Source organism: Uranotaenia lowii, chromosome 1, assembly GCF_029784155.1.
Source record: "Uranotaenia lowii strain MFRU-FL chromosome 1, ASM2978415v1, whole genome shotgun sequence".
NCBI lineage: Eukaryota > Metazoa > Arthropoda > Insecta > Diptera > Culicidae > Uranotaenia > Uranotaenia lowii.
Window position 1 is genome coordinate 61,596,995 of NC_073691.1, and position 15,461 is coordinate 61,612,455.

General features: G+C 41.5%; 1 protein-coding gene across 1 annotated transcript in view; it reads right to left on the bottom strand.

The window, feature by feature from the left end:
* Positions 1-2,620: 2,620 nt before the first annotated feature.
* The window catches only part of LOC129740305 (G1/S-specific cyclin-D2), a 192,003-nt gene continuing 179,162 nt past the window's right edge, over positions 2,621-15,461 (bottom strand). The window contains exons 4-5 of the mRNA XM_055731945.1: positions 15,271-15,416; positions 2,621-6,175 (exon numbers count right to left, since the gene is read on the bottom strand). Of these exons, the coding sequence (XP_055587920.1) occupies positions 5,945-6,175; positions 15,271-15,416 (377 nt within the window). The 3' untranslated portion in view covers positions 2,621-5,944. The remainder of the gene's footprint in view (positions 6,176-15,270; positions 15,417-15,461) is intronic.

The window sequence follows — 15,461 nt, forward strand, 5'->3', positions numbered from 1 at the left end:
GATTTACTTGTTTGATCAGTGATGAATCGAACTTTATTGGTTACGATCATTTCTACGCGTGTTACGCTAACTGAAGTATGCTTATCTGTTTCATTCCGGTTTTTTTTTCTTTTCGCGGTTGACGTTGCTTCCGTTGCACATTTTCTTCGCCTAGCTTCAAAAACTACGCTGTCTAGACTATTCCAAGTTTTAACTTCTTTTTTTTTTCTTTCTTTTGTATGCATCTGATCATTTCGATTTTTTGTATATTTTTTTTTTCGTCTAACTTTGTATCGCAGATTGATAAAATTTATGAGTAATAAAAGCAGTAGTTCACAATGGCTCGGTAAAGTTTGTATAGCATTTGCGCGTGAATTGTTTTTTTTATTTGATTAGATTGAATATTTCGTTAAAAAATCTTTCGGAAAAAGGTTTATTGGGTTTTTTTTTTCAACGGATTATATTTCAACGTTTTTTTTTATTATTGTCAGTTTTCTTTAGCCTTTAAAGTATTATATTGTTGTACAACTCTAATAGAAGATAAACGATACTGACCTTAAACAACTAATCGAACATTTTTCAGAATTTTTCACCTTCTAGTATCTAATAGTAATAAGTTCCATCGATTACTTTTGTCTGTATTATTCATAATAATCTGGTTTATAACAATGATAAGTTGTCCTAGGATGAGTGATATGATGCGCCAGTGAGGGGGAAAAAGCCTTGGTTTGTGTGAATGATTTGATTGAATTTTTGATTTCCGGTTTTGAGGGAACAAGTGGGTGAGTGGGATGTGATTTTAATTCTATTAACGACGAAATGTTTGTTCACTATAACTATTGCATTGCATTTTTGGATGAGCATATGCTCCTCCATTGTCCGTTTACTTTACTATTTTTACGTACGTTGAATGGTTTGTTAAGGGAGGGGGGGGGGGTTGTAGGGTCTAACGGGTATAAAAAAAACACCATTTTCACGATTTTTTTCTAGAGCTATCGTTCAAACAAATGTATTCAAATTTTTTGCATTATACAAAGCATTGTTAAAAGAACATTTAGTATTTTTTTCGTAGAAAAATATTGAAAAATGAGCCGGTGACGGAGCATTTTCGAGGATGCCTTTTAGAAAACAGGATTTGCGGTGGACACTGTATCTCAGCACAGAATCATCTGAAGTCATAAAATCAGAGCAAAATATGTTTAATAGATGTTTTACTGGACCCCAACGTTTTTATTTAACTTTAAAAAAATTTTATGAAATTTTTGTGGCTGTTTGAAGTAAAAACTACGATTTTTCACTTAAAAATCCGCAATTTTTCACCTCTAAAATCTCCCCAAAGTAGAAAAAATCAAAAAAGAAAAACGTTGGGGTCTGGTATTTTATATGTAGAAAATATGTTCCAAATTTGAAAAGAATCGGATAAGTAGTTTTCAAATGACGATGTCCACGGACTTTAAAAATGTGCTTTCGAGAAAAACGCGTTTTAACCTTCCCATGCCGTTCGCAAAATATCCGTTTCGTGGAAATTTGAGTTGTAGTTTGATTTCGTTCTCCTGGCTGTAAATGTTAACCGATTTTGATGATATTATATTCATTGTGTAGGTAATTTGTTCTTATTAATAAAGTCGATATGTATAACCAAGTTATCAGAAACTGGTTCAGAAAGTAAAAAGTCCGAAAAATCAATTTTATTTTTAAAATGCTCATAACTTTTGACAGCTTTTATGGATTTAAGTGTTTCATTGATGTTTGAAATCGTCAAGAATCCATCTATCCGACAGTTTATAGATATGTTGGGGTCCAATGAAAGTTTTGACCGCTATCTCAGATCTTCCGGTAGAAAAAAATCTAAGTTTAAAAAAACGATATCCAATTTTTGCTTTGCTTAGCTGTATTTCATTTCCCAATGAACCGATTTTCAAAACTAAAATTTTAATTTTTTGACGTTAATTTGATCATTATTTTCATAGAACATACTTGGTCTGTCGGATTTCCAGGTTCTTCAGTATATTGGAATGATGATAAAGAGATTTTAAATGTGCGCTTCGGGTCATATTGACCCGAACGGCATGGGAAGGTTAAGTTTCTGCTTTTGCTTTCTTGCAGTATTAGATAGGAGGAGATAAAAGCTTATAACTTCTACAGTTTTGCTTCAATTCACTTGAAAATTTGACACAACATTCTTGAAATGTTTTACAATAAGAAAATAAAAAAATAAAAAAATCGTTTTTTTGAAAGTGTTAGACCCTACCACCCCCCCCCCCCCCCCCCCCCCTTAAAGAGTTGTTGGAAGATTGGTGGGAAGTTGTAGGGCTAGTTTTTTGTATATGTCTTCAGTGTTTTTTTTCTTGCGGTAGGATTTAAAAAAAATTAAAATCTATTGTTGTACGTGGATCTGTGCTTTGTCTTCATAAGATTTTTTCATATTTTTGTTTTGAATAATTGATTATTGCTAGACACTAGCTGGTATTGTTTTCTGTTTAATAAAAATAAACTTTCATCAGATTGGGGCACTGGCAGTTTTCGTCTAATGTTCTTATGGCTTATACGGCTTATGCCTTAGGAGTTGCTTGATTATTGGCTGAAATATGCTGTCTTTGAAGACTTTCTTAAGAACTAAAATCGAATGCAAGAGCGTTGATTGTTGTTTTTTTTGTTAAATGCTTCGCCTGTGTGTCGCATATCTATATGTACAAATTGTGGTCGGAAAAGCTAAAAAAATCAGGCACAATAAGGCACAAATGTTCATCCTCATTCTTGAAGCTTATCCACCGACTGAAGGGAATATTATACTTACAGTACAGTTTAAAATTCTTGGGTCTTCTTACAAAAACAAATACCTAACTAAGAAAGATAGAACTGACTACAATAACTTGCTCTTATTTGAAGAAACAAAAGAAGCCAGAATTTCTGGTGCTAACGTGTTGAAGTCTTTATCTGCGAAAAAACGGGTGACTTGATGCTTCCGGCTTGGATAAAACCAACTGAACATTCTTCGGGTTCCCCGCTTTAAGCGTTGAAATCTTTCGTTCTTAGAAAAAAAAGGAACATTGTACTCGTACGCGCGTTTACATGTTTTATGTATTGTATTTGATTCAGTGTTTTTGGCAGCGGGGGAAAGCCGGCCGAGCCCACTTTGTAGGCACCTGACCCGGTCTCGTTTCCAGCCAGCTTGTGACTATACAGCGTATTTCGGTCTTTTTTCTCTCCCAATAGTGAACATTCGTTTTGATTCAGTAGTTCTGCGGTTTTTTTCTCTATTCAATCTGGGTGCATAATGCAAGTGTTTCTTTTTTTATTCGTTATCCATTGTATAAGCGTATTTCTTTTCTCCTATAGTGTTTTTTTTGTATCCCGTGCTTCCAACGGTCGACAGGGACTCACTTCCGGGACCGCTCTTCTGGGGAACCAAAAAGAAAAACATTCCTCCAAAAGAGCCGCTCCAACCCAGGCGGTTTTCATATTAACCATTCTTATTATACAGCTAGCAAACCCATGCTTGGCTTTGCACATTACTTTTTCGTTTGCTTTTATTAAAGGTAAAATTATAAGATTGATACAAAGGAACCGTCTAGAACAGTCTTCAGTTTGTTATCAGTGATTGACTTGTTTGTTGTGAAACGATTGTTTTACGCGTTAAACTTTTGTTTCAGTGGGTTAGGCTTGGATTTGCTTTGCTTGTTTTCCAGCCTCTCTCTCTTTGTTTCGGGGAGATTGGCAATAATTCTTGGTTTTTCGTGGTTTCCTTTTTACCCAATGCTTCTTCTACGTTTAAAGCTCTTGATCTAGTTTCCTACATACGTTTTCTGCCGGTCTTCTAACACAAACAAACATTCATACAAGGGCGCGCGCGCACACACACACACACACACACACACACACACACACACACACACACACACACACACACACACACACACACACACACACACACACACACACACACACACACACACACACACACACACACACACACACACACACACACACACCTACAAGCTAAGTGCTAAGCAGTTACAAGTTACAAATATTTACAGCTAGAATTTGTTGATATGCCATAAACTTAAATAAGGAAATATTTACAGCTTATAATTCATGAAAAGATGACCTGACGATTTCCCTCAGTGTCTGTTGAATAAAAGTAAATTTTTCATTATCAATGCACCCACCCGAAGGTATGCAGAGGCACTCGTTGTCGATTGTTTTCTGTTTTAAAACTCATTCTTGAAAAAGGTACATTTTTTTCCCTACTATCGGTTTCCGATGTGGTTGTGGTTGTCGTTTTTCGTTGTTGTAATTTCGATTGGCTCGCCTTTTTTTTAAATAATTCGCCAATTATTGTTGAGAATCCCCAGAAGAAAAAAAATTACCGTAATCATCATCGATAACAAGAAGCGTAGTACTATGCTTTCCCCATTTATTTTTTAAGAAAAACGAAAATTTTTGGAACTTAACTTTTTTTTTTGAGTGTGCTGTTTCCTCGTTGTTGAATGGCGACTGGATAGGGGTTTTAATTCGTTATAACAATCTTATTTTCCTCGAGTAGGTTGAAGAAGGTTTGATATCTTTAAAGGTTCGAACAATGATTAAACTTAAGATTAGCATTTCACACTCAGTACCAAGATGGGAATCGAACCCATGTCATCAGTGGACCGGCTAATCGCTCGGCCATCGAGACGTACTTTTGAAAAGTTCTTTTGGAAATCTTTTGATGTTGAGCTTTATCGTGTAAGTTGCGTCCGGGTTGGACTGCTTTAACAAAATACTACTGTTTTGTCACATTGATACGAATGGAATCAAATTTGCCAACTGCCATTTGATGATCGGAACTAATTTGAATCCTTCCACAAATCGAAGGGCAGACTCGAAATATTTTTAAAGATCTGATTTTTTTTACCTACCGGATTGATTGTAAAATTCTCTTCTCAGTTTTTATGTTCTGTTCTGAGTTCATTTATTTGAAGATTTCGTATAATTTTTCTCTCGCTCAGATTAGTTGCCTATTCATTCGGAATTTTGTTGGATCGCACTTGTAAAATATCGACATAGTGTTTAAAAAAAATAGATCATGGATGTCACCTCCTACAGTGCTATACATTGAATCATATTCAAATTTCTGCCTTTCAACACATCTATCTGCTTGCTGAGTGATATACTTCAGCTGTTTCGGTAATTGTTTAACAATTACACCATAGCTCTAACGCAAATCTACTGTAGAAGGTACCTTCGTTCTTCATTTTTTTTTTTTGTGCTTAAATTTCTTAAAAGTTTAATTATTGATATGCGTTGCGTTGTTGAACATTAATGATCCTATTCTACCATTTTGCATATCTTAGTTTTTGATTTTCCTCCTTTCATTTTAATCCTATATCTACAAAAAAATACAAACAAGAACTCTTCTTCTCTTCATTCTTTTGACGGCCTTTCCATGCTTTTTCTTCTTACATTTGCAAAAGCCATGGATCGGCCAATTATTGATATAAATTTTTACAGCATATTACTTAAGTGAAAGATTTTTGTGTCTTTCGCACCTAACTGGGAAGCCCTTTTCTTATGATTTAGTAAACGCCTTATGTTTCAGTTTACCCTAACTTTCTAATAAGTCTCCCTCATAATTCCTAGCCAGAATTCTAATCCCCGGTAGGACTCCCGGTAGCCTAGCCTTTGATTTCCGCCCGAGCGTTTCCGATTTTCGTTGTTTTTGTTTCTGTTCCGTGAGCCGTTCGCCTTTTGAAAATGACAGACGACGACGAGAGAATTGCCTTAAATTTAATGATATAGAATATAGCACCAAAAAGTTTATTTTGTGAAGTGTTTCTAGTTTCCGTTGCTGCTCCTCGACTCGACAACGCAGTTGGGCTTCCCTTGGAGGAGCTAAATTCGGAACTTGTTGGCTAGGACCATCTCGGGATTCGTTGGGGAATTAGTAGGCCCCTCAACTGGCTGTAATCGCCAGAGCCGGTGGTCAGAAGTCAATGTCCTGAACATCGGTCGGGGTAATTGAGTTGCTTTTGAGATTGATGCAGGGTTGCTGTTGCTGTTGCGTGGAAGACAAATGCTGGGATCCGACAGTGCAGGACGTGGCATTGCTGCTGGTCACAATCGTTGTCGTGGCCGAGGCTATGTGGACCGGAAGTCGTCGCCGCTGCTCCTGGAAGAGCGCCTCCATTTTGTCCATGCATTCACAGATGTATTCCTAGGAGGAAAAATAGAAAAATCATTAGTCTATTGATTTTTTTTTGTTAAAGAATATAATGAAAAAAAAACGGTATTGTATAAAATAATTCCAGACATAAGAGTTTATGGCGAGTCATAAACAGATGATCAAACAGACGACAGTCAGTAAAATTCCGGACTCGCTAAAAAGAGGAGACCACTAAAAAAAGAGTCCTCATCGGAACGGAAATCAACCAGCCAGATGATCACATAGTCGATCAGTTCGAGATCTTCCCATAGGTCCTTTACTTTCCTTTTTGACTTGTTGGAGTTAGGTTTTTGTTTTTTTTTTGTGGGTAAGGCGAAAAATCACGCAACACATGTGGCGTAACCGTTTTTTTTTTCTTCGCGCGGTTTCGTCTCTCTGACTGACTTCATTCACTTTGGTGTTTGGGAAGCATGCAAAATTCCAAAGCTAATGGCAACAGTTTGTCGTCTCGTCTCGTCTCGAATCGAGGAAAGGAACTCCCTCATATACTTATCATCTGTTCGGTAGGGCGCATGTGAGATTTTAGTTTATTCACACTAGCCTTCCCTCAAACTGAGATGATTGGGACTTGGGAGCATCTTAACATCGTTTCATTCATGAAAATCTTTTACAAGTGTTAATTGTGAATGGACGATTCTGGATGCTGTTTTTGTGAGTAAGTTTTTTTTCCCCCTTGATCTGGGAAACTGTCTGGAAGCTGTGTGAATGCTATGCTCGCTGCAGGGGATATTTGGGGACCTGTTGTGGTTTGCTCCGAATCCGACTTGGAGATATTGTTCTAATTAGGCTTATATTAAATTATGGTCTGGCCGGACAGATCTTGACAATTTTATACATGGCATAATCCCGACATTTGATTTCAAAATTGAGGACCAAAAATTCGGGCTAATTTTCTCAAAACCCAGAAATTACTCAACGAAAGTCAAGAAAAAATTGAAAAAAAAAATAATTTTTTCATCAAAATTTATCAACAGATTTTATTGAAGGTTTCCAAAAAAACCTTTCATGATTTTTATACAACTTGTTCAAAAAAATTCGGTTCGAACCCATAAATTTAAAAAAAAACTACAACAAAATTTCAATTTTATTATTTTTTGTCAAATAAAGTGAATTAATCCGAACAAAATCTGGGTGTTTTTCATTAAAAAAAACTGGGTTCCCATATTTTGTATGAAATATCCAGGCAAACTCGGATAAAACCGGGCAATCTAACAACCCTAATCTAAATGCGTCTTTGAAATTCGACCATAATTATTCTTGGATTCACTTATAATCACTTAAGCTGAATACATAGATCCAAAGCCAGAACGATTCACGAAAAATGGCTGGTACGCGTGACCCAATTTAAGACCATTTTAAATAATGTCAGCTCTAAGGTATTTTTTTTTATTTCTCTTTAAGAATTCGAGGTTATCTCGTTTTAGAAGCAAATAAATTGGAAATAAGAAAGCTCAGCTCATATACCTAACAACGCGGAAAACTATGAGACAAAATTGAAAAAACGAAACACCGAGAAAAAAGGGGTTGAGCATACCTTAGTTGATAGAATACTAGCCATCGGCTAGCCACGAGTTCAAGTCCAAGTGTAAAAGTTCAATGCTTTTACTCCATGTTTAAGCTAAAAAGAGCAACGCACTCTTAATGTGATGCACAGAGATAAAATTAAACTGAAGGATCCAGTAAAAAAATAATGTAGAATTCAATGGCTTAGCAACGAGGTATTTTGGTTTTGAAATGAGATACCATTTATTCATTCCAGTTTGTCAGCTCCTTATTAGCTAACTTAGAGCTACAGCGATTACAATCTTGTTGCTCATTCTAAATGAATCTCAATTCTGAATCATTCTTTAAACACTATCAGTTTATGGGTTAGCCACCCAGAATTAACTTCCAACAGTGCAGGAAAACCCATAACCACATGCTGTGTTGGCTGAGTTTAGCGTGTATGATGACAACATTTGTATTGTAGTCATCATCATCAAATGTCAACCGCTATTGTTTTCGATGAGCGAATTGACGAAAAGAGAACGAAACTAAAACAATCTGTTTTGGTTTCCTTCGTTGTCGGCTGCAATCCGGAACGAACCAATTTGGACAGATTGGCCACGGGGAACGACATTCTGGAGGTTCCGAAATCGTAAGTTTCGACAAATAAAAATCACAGCTTGTTTGAAGATTGATGATCAACTGATTGAATAATGTTTTATTTTATGTTGATTTGAAGATGTCGACTGTATGATTTTAATGTGAATAATTTTCGGCAAAGCAGTCCAAATTTTATTTAACAAACGAGGTTTATTTTTACACCGACGTTTCGATATCGTATGATATCATCTTCAGGGATTAAAAATGCATCGTTGTTTCAGCTTTTGTAAAAGCGTACTGTTTAGATTTCTTCGTCACTTTAGTTTCACAGAAATATAATTTTGTAGGGGTAAATTTATGCGGTAGAGTTTTGTATAAATGTTGTTTCGACGGTACTATGATTATTGTTGCATATCATACGATATCGAAACGTCGGTGTAAAAATAAACCTCGTTTGTTAAATAAAATTTGGACTGCTTTGCCGAAAATTATTCACGTTTTATTTTATTTTAATTTTTTTTTTACCCTGAAGTTTTACATTCCTTAATACAAAAAATAATCGAATATTAACAAAAACAGTTATAAGAAAAAAAAAACCAAACTGTGGAAGTAGGATATGTTATTATTCTTTGTATTCAGATGGCAGTCGAGGAACTCCTAAGCTCCCCGGAGCTTCAGTTAACTAATGCTCCTGCTGAATTGGCAGTGCCAATGCCGGGTATCCAGGAATTGGTGGAATGTGTTAAGAAGAAGTCCAACATCAACAAAGAGGTCCGGTAGAAACTTGTCAACGTTATGACACTTTTTATCACGACAAACCGAGCGGTTGTGAGTCTTTTTACGGCACCGGAGCGTCTTCGTGAAGACCGATGGCGAAGCGTAATTCGTCGGAAACGGCAAGAGGAAAAGAGGGAAGTCGAGACCTGGAAATGCGTCTGGAGCCCCGAAGATAAGAGCCCGGGATTCTAAGGACCGGCAGAATCCGGGCGGAAATAAGGAGGAAGACCAAGTTCCTGAAGCGCCAATGGGTGGTAGACAGTTGAGCGAAATAGGAAAAAGGTCGCGAAAGCCAAAACCAAGCTCAAACCCAAACCTAACCGGGTCAGGGACAAGGGGAATCGCTAGTGGTAAAGGCACAAGAGAGGACCTACACCGATGTATTTCGTCAAATGTGGACGAGCAATAGGCCTGGTGGGCCTAGGAGGCGACGTGAGGAGAATCCACCGGACACGCTCCGGCGAGATGATTCTCGAGCTCAGACGTGGCTCAACCACCAAGAACGTAGTATAGCGCACTCACGCAAGAGATACTCGGGGAGACGGCGGATATCTGTGCCTTGAGCACCACGCTTACCGTCAGGATCAAAAATCTTGACGAGATAGCCACAAAAAGCGAGGTCAAAAACGCTTTGAAGGCCCTGTGTAAGATTGAGACGGACCAGATCTCGAGCAGGATGCGGGAAGGTCCTCCCAAATCCGAAACACACGTAGCATTTGTGCAACTTCCGGTTGCGGCAGCAAACGCAGCATTGAAGTTTTTTTTTATTAGTTGATCACCCAGGTGGTAAATTCTTTTTACGGATGGCATTCCAAGGCACAGCGAGCCACTGCGTATCCTCAGTATGCTACTCTGGGTCCATGGGTGCAATTGGTCGACTCTAGATATTCCTACGTCATAAAGTCCACCAGAGACCTCTACCCATAGTTAGGCCTGCAACGAAAGCTGTACACGTGATCAGAAACAAAGTCCGCGCCTGCCTCTTGTTACGATTCAAGACTAAGGACCTCTCCTCTGAAGATTTGAGGTCCGGCCTTTACTCGTAACTCGAGGCACGCCTGGTTTCCACGACTATCTTGCGCTCCACCTCTGTTCGAGACCACTGCTGGAGACCAGTAACCTCTTCTCTAACGACTCGAGATCTTGGCTTCGCTTAATTTGGCTCGAGGCCCCCATTCTTTTGACCATCCGTATTCCGATCGAGAGGAGCTTAGCCTAGACTCGCGCCTGTCACCGCACACGTTCGGAGCTTTTACGAAACTACTCAGATGATTCCCGAGCTCTCTACGAGTCCGACTGCGAAGGTCAAGTCTTTTCCCTGCAGCTTCCGTCGTAGGGAGCGCGATCTACGCGGATACTCCGCGGCGGTGAAGGTATCCTACACAGCGTTCGCGACGTACCTAGCAGATCGGCATACGCAGAAGGTCTTATCTTTGTTTGCTTTACTGCTAGGTTCGAACGCACTCTACTCTGATTCTCCCCGGTGAAGAAGTCACCCTTACCTGGTCGCGAACTGGTGCAGGGCCGTCATGATCCGAGTTAACCCATCGCTGACCACGAGCCAAATATTAGCATCCTCACTAGACTGCCCCAAATTTGTACAGAAATTTCAAAACCTAGTACAAGTTCTCATGCCATTTAGGCCAGATTGGATAACGGGAAGGGGTCGCTCAACGAGCCTGAAGTTTGTATGGGATTTTGAGACATTCTGTTCGGGAGAAACATGAAAAACCAGTTTTTCATCAATAACTTTGGATCCCGTCTGTCGATTTCTTTCAAAAACGGGTTTTCTTAAAGCCAAAATTATGAAAAATATTTCATCCGAAGACTGTCTTAAAATCCCATACAAACTTCAGGTTCGTTGACCGACCCCTTCCCGTGATCCAATCTCGCTAAAATTTGGCATGAGATCTTGTACTAGGCCAAGGATCAATTTTAGCTTGCAGCGCATAAATTTTTCAAAAGTCGGGTCATTTGGGGCACTCTAATCCTCACACATCCTCCGCACGATGTTGTCGACTGTCGAGTAGGGTCAACAGGCGGCAAGCCTGTTAATGCGTACCCCTTCGAACCTCGGACAATTGAACACTACGTTTTCTGGTGCCTCAACTGTGTCAGGTCAAGGCCAGGTTGGGCAGAATGGCGAGGCCACATGTCCGAACCAATGGTGGTACTGCATGAAGCATCAGTGCCAGTCAAGAACTGCGCCATGCAGAAATCCTTCTCTCCATGTTTCCGATCCATCCTAAATTCGACGTTAGGAATCAAGCGATGGGTCAACCGACCGCGTTCTGAGCTGTCCCACTGGTGCTGCCAGTTGGTCATCGAGGCCTCTCTGGCATGTTTCCGCACATCGGGCATGTGCCTGTACTCCTAGCAGAAGATATCTTCCTCTAACAAGACCGTGATGGGCATGACACCCGCCATAACATCAACCGCAACGCTGCGCAGAGCTTCTGCAGATTACACTGCCTGGTCAAGGCTGCCTCTCCGTACCGCAAAATGGACGAGGTCACGCTCGCCAGGACCCTCCTTTAGCGGTAACCGATCGCTGAGTTGTTAGACATGGCCAGCGAGAGGACTGCTGTCGCCATTGCCGCTCTTTTGCAGACGTAGCCGACGTGGTCCGAAAAACTCAGCCGATCATCGATCATCACTCCCAAGTACTAGATCGCACGCATGGGTTCGATTGCGCACGGTCCAGTTGCAATCGTCCCTGTTTGTGTTGAAATCAGGTTTGTAATCAGCACCATCTCGGTCTTGTGGCAAGCTAAACGCAAGGTCTTGGAGCGCATCCAACTTTCCACTTTCCCGATCACTACTGTGGCAAGTTGCTAGTCTCCTCTGTTGATGGACCCGATGCCAGGAGAACAACGTCGTCGGCGAATCCCACAAGTGTCACTCCCGTGGAGAGACGCAGTCTCAGCAATTCCTCGTAGACGATGTTTCATAATACCGGGCCAAGTATCGATCATTGTGGAACCCCTGCCGAGACACTCACTGTTTCCAATCCTTCGCTGGTCATATACTGTAGTTGGCGGTTACGGAAGTAACACTACACCATACACCTACTGATATATAACGGAATTCTCATAAGCGACGACACAATCGCGGCCCAACTGAAGTGTGGGCGGCTGAAGGTGGGGTGGTCTATCTGTCCATACCCCAGCAACCGGAAAGGTGTTTCCGCTGTGTCGAGTACAGACACAAATCGTTTGCCTGCAAGGGCACCGATAGAAGTCGCATGGGCAGGCGGTGCGGGGAAGCCGGCCATCTGGCGGCAAAATGTCTGCACTGCGGTGGAGATCACAGGGCTGGCAACCTTAGGTGCCCTGCCTTCCAAAAGGCGATGGCTGCACCTTTGCGGGGATAGTAGTTTGCGGCAGATGGCATATGAAGAAAAAATGAATGTGGCGTTAGTGGCAGACCCGTATCGCAGGACCTCGGATGGCAATAATTGGGTAACCGATAAAGTCAAACTGGCCGCTCTATGGGCTTCAGGAAGAAACCCCATACAAGAGGTAGTTTCGGCAAGAGGCAAAGGTTACGGGATAGCCAAAGTTAACGGGATCTTGATCTTTAGCTGCTACGCCTCCTTCCCGCACAGATGGTCCCTGGAGAGGTTCGGCTCTATGATGGATAGAATCGTTGAAGGACTCACGGGTGGAAGCCCCGTTTTTATCGGCGGGGACTTCAACGCGTGAGCCGTAAAATGGGGTAGTCGCCTTACAAACCCCAGGGGTTTACTTCTACTGGAAGCCCTGGAAAGGCTGAACGTAGACCTGGGGAATGTAGGCGATACAAGGAACTACCACAGAAATGAGATGTGAATCAATCATAGATATCACTTTCTGCAGTCTGCAGTGATTGGAGCGTGAGCGAGTCTTTCACTGATAGCGATCACTTTGCGGCCCGCTTTCGTGTGGGCCCGAGTACGCGGATAGGTGGGAGAGATACGGCAACAGGACCACATTTCGACCGGAACGTCTTCGTTGAAGTGGGAGCGAAGCTTGGAAAACCTGTCCGCAGAAAACTTGACAAGGTTATGTGACGCTGCGATGACAAGAAGGGCCAAGTGGAAAGACCCTCAGGAACTGGTCTTAAGGTGAGCAAAAAGACACATTTCATCCAACTCTGCGAGGAAACCAACGACAACCCCGGGGCGACGCTTACAGAATTGTCATGTTCAAGACGCGGGTTGGGAGTGTGCCCCAGGAAATCACCAACGAGCTGTTGCCACAGCACGAGGAGATTAGGTGGCCAAGGGGCCCATATGACTGAGATACAAGCGGGAAGGAGCCAATTTCGCTGGAGAAATTGTGGCCCATTGCTAAGTCCCTCCTGTTGAAAAATGCTTCGGGTTCGGATGCCATCCCGAACGTGGCAGTGAAGGCCGCGACCCTGTTCCGGTCATCACTGCAACAGTACGTGGATGAGAGCGTCTTCCCAGATGTGTGGAAGCGGCAGAGATTGGTGCTCCTGCCAAAACCCTGAAAGCCACCAGGAGACCCATCAGTATCACCTAATATGTCTCTTGGACACAGCTGGCAGTGTGAATTGTGTGAAGTGAGAAGGGTACTCTCAAGTTCGGAACAAATGAACTTGTGGTTAAGAAGTCAAAAGCCATCGATTCGCCGCAGAGGTCAGCCGAGATGTTCCAGGTGCCCAAGAAGATGTCGAGGTCGGTGAAAAATCCCGAGTAGTCTGCGGCCGGGGTAACCAGGGAATGGTCCGTTTCTGAAAGGTTTACTCTCGACACCGCCAGTGACCGAGACCAGGAATGGTCGTCTTCCACGGGGGTTCACACCTTGGTGCAAACATCCGATGAAAACAACTGCGCCGTGCCGAGGAAAGAGCCGGCTGAAGAGGAACATCGAGTGGTAGCCCTCCAGAATAGGCAGAACGAAGATTCCGAGGCGCTGGACGAGGTAATTATGCCCATCGATAATGCCGTACTCAGTCACATAATCGGAGTACGATGTGCGAAAGAGGCCATGGACATCCTAGTAAAGTCCTACCAGCGCATCGGTACATACTCGTGGATAGCGATGCGCGATCTTAAGCAGAAAAGGAACTTCAGATCGCTCACTCAGCTTTTCGAGGAGTACGATCTGATAGTTCGGGAACTCGAACGGGCCAAACAACCCGACTGATGAGAAGCTGCCGTCGTTGATCTCTACAGTAACATCGGAATTCAACCAAGAGAGCTCTGACGGTTTTGCCAATTGCCGACATTTCAAAAATTGCTGCCCAATCCCTGCGTAAAGGTCGGACAGGAAAAACGATGATGGCTGTTCAAGGTCGTCGCTCAACTGCTGGTCTGGAACGGGACACTTCTAAAGAACGTCCAAACCCTTGCCGAACCAGTTGTCATCGAAACTGTAAAATTGGGAGAAATTCTTCGAGCGAAACGAAGAGGAAAGCTAGTATTAAAGAGCACCATTGGTTAAATAATAACGCCAATTATTTTGTACAACGTCCTTTTAATTTCTCAGCTTGAAGTCAATTCGATAATCGAGAACAAAGGCGTTTTAACAGGTGATGATGATGGACGATGGGCGCGCTCGCAGTCCCGGTATACGATTTCTCGTGTGTTAAACAGAGAGAGAAATAGCCTTCACTCCAATTTCACTCCGATTAGCTGTCATTCTTATGGAAATCTGTGTAAGAGTAAAGAGCAGGCTTTATTCTTTTTAGCAGGCCCAATCCCAATCGATGGTGATGACAACAATACAAATGTTGTCACCATACACGATCAACTTAGCCAACACAGCATTTGGTTCAGAGTAACCCAGCAGTGTTGGCAGTTTATTTTGAGAGGATATCTCAGAATCTGATACAGAATAAGAACTGATTCTAAGTTTAGGTAACAGATAATTCAAGTGAAAAGATGATAATCGCTCTAGTAATAACTTTTTATTGCATAAGGATTTTACGAAGGGAATCAATAAACCATAGCTTAATTCAACATAAACCTGCGTCTGAAATCTCATATCTCAACATGTTAAAAATTTAACCTTATATTTAAAATTTTGATCATAATTATTGACAACTCTAGTGAAAAGGCTTAATTAGACTTAGGCTTGACGCTAAAGAGCATCCATGCCAAATTTCAGATCTCTAGCTCTTAAGATGGGTGAGTCTATAGAGGACAAACAAACAAACATACAGAAATTGCTTTTCATGTATATAGATTTCTTCACACAAACACAAAAATCACTCACCTGCTCCACTCCGGTCAGATCGGTAAACCTATTCACTAGTTCGCTGAAGGATTGGCCGCTGCGCAGGTGCCACTTGAGGCCACCGAGCGACGCCGCAATACTGGATGCCGCCACCGTACTGGCGGAATAATTGGAAAAATAATGTTCTGAAAAAGGAGAAAAGGAAGGGAAAATCATTAGAAGATTGTTTT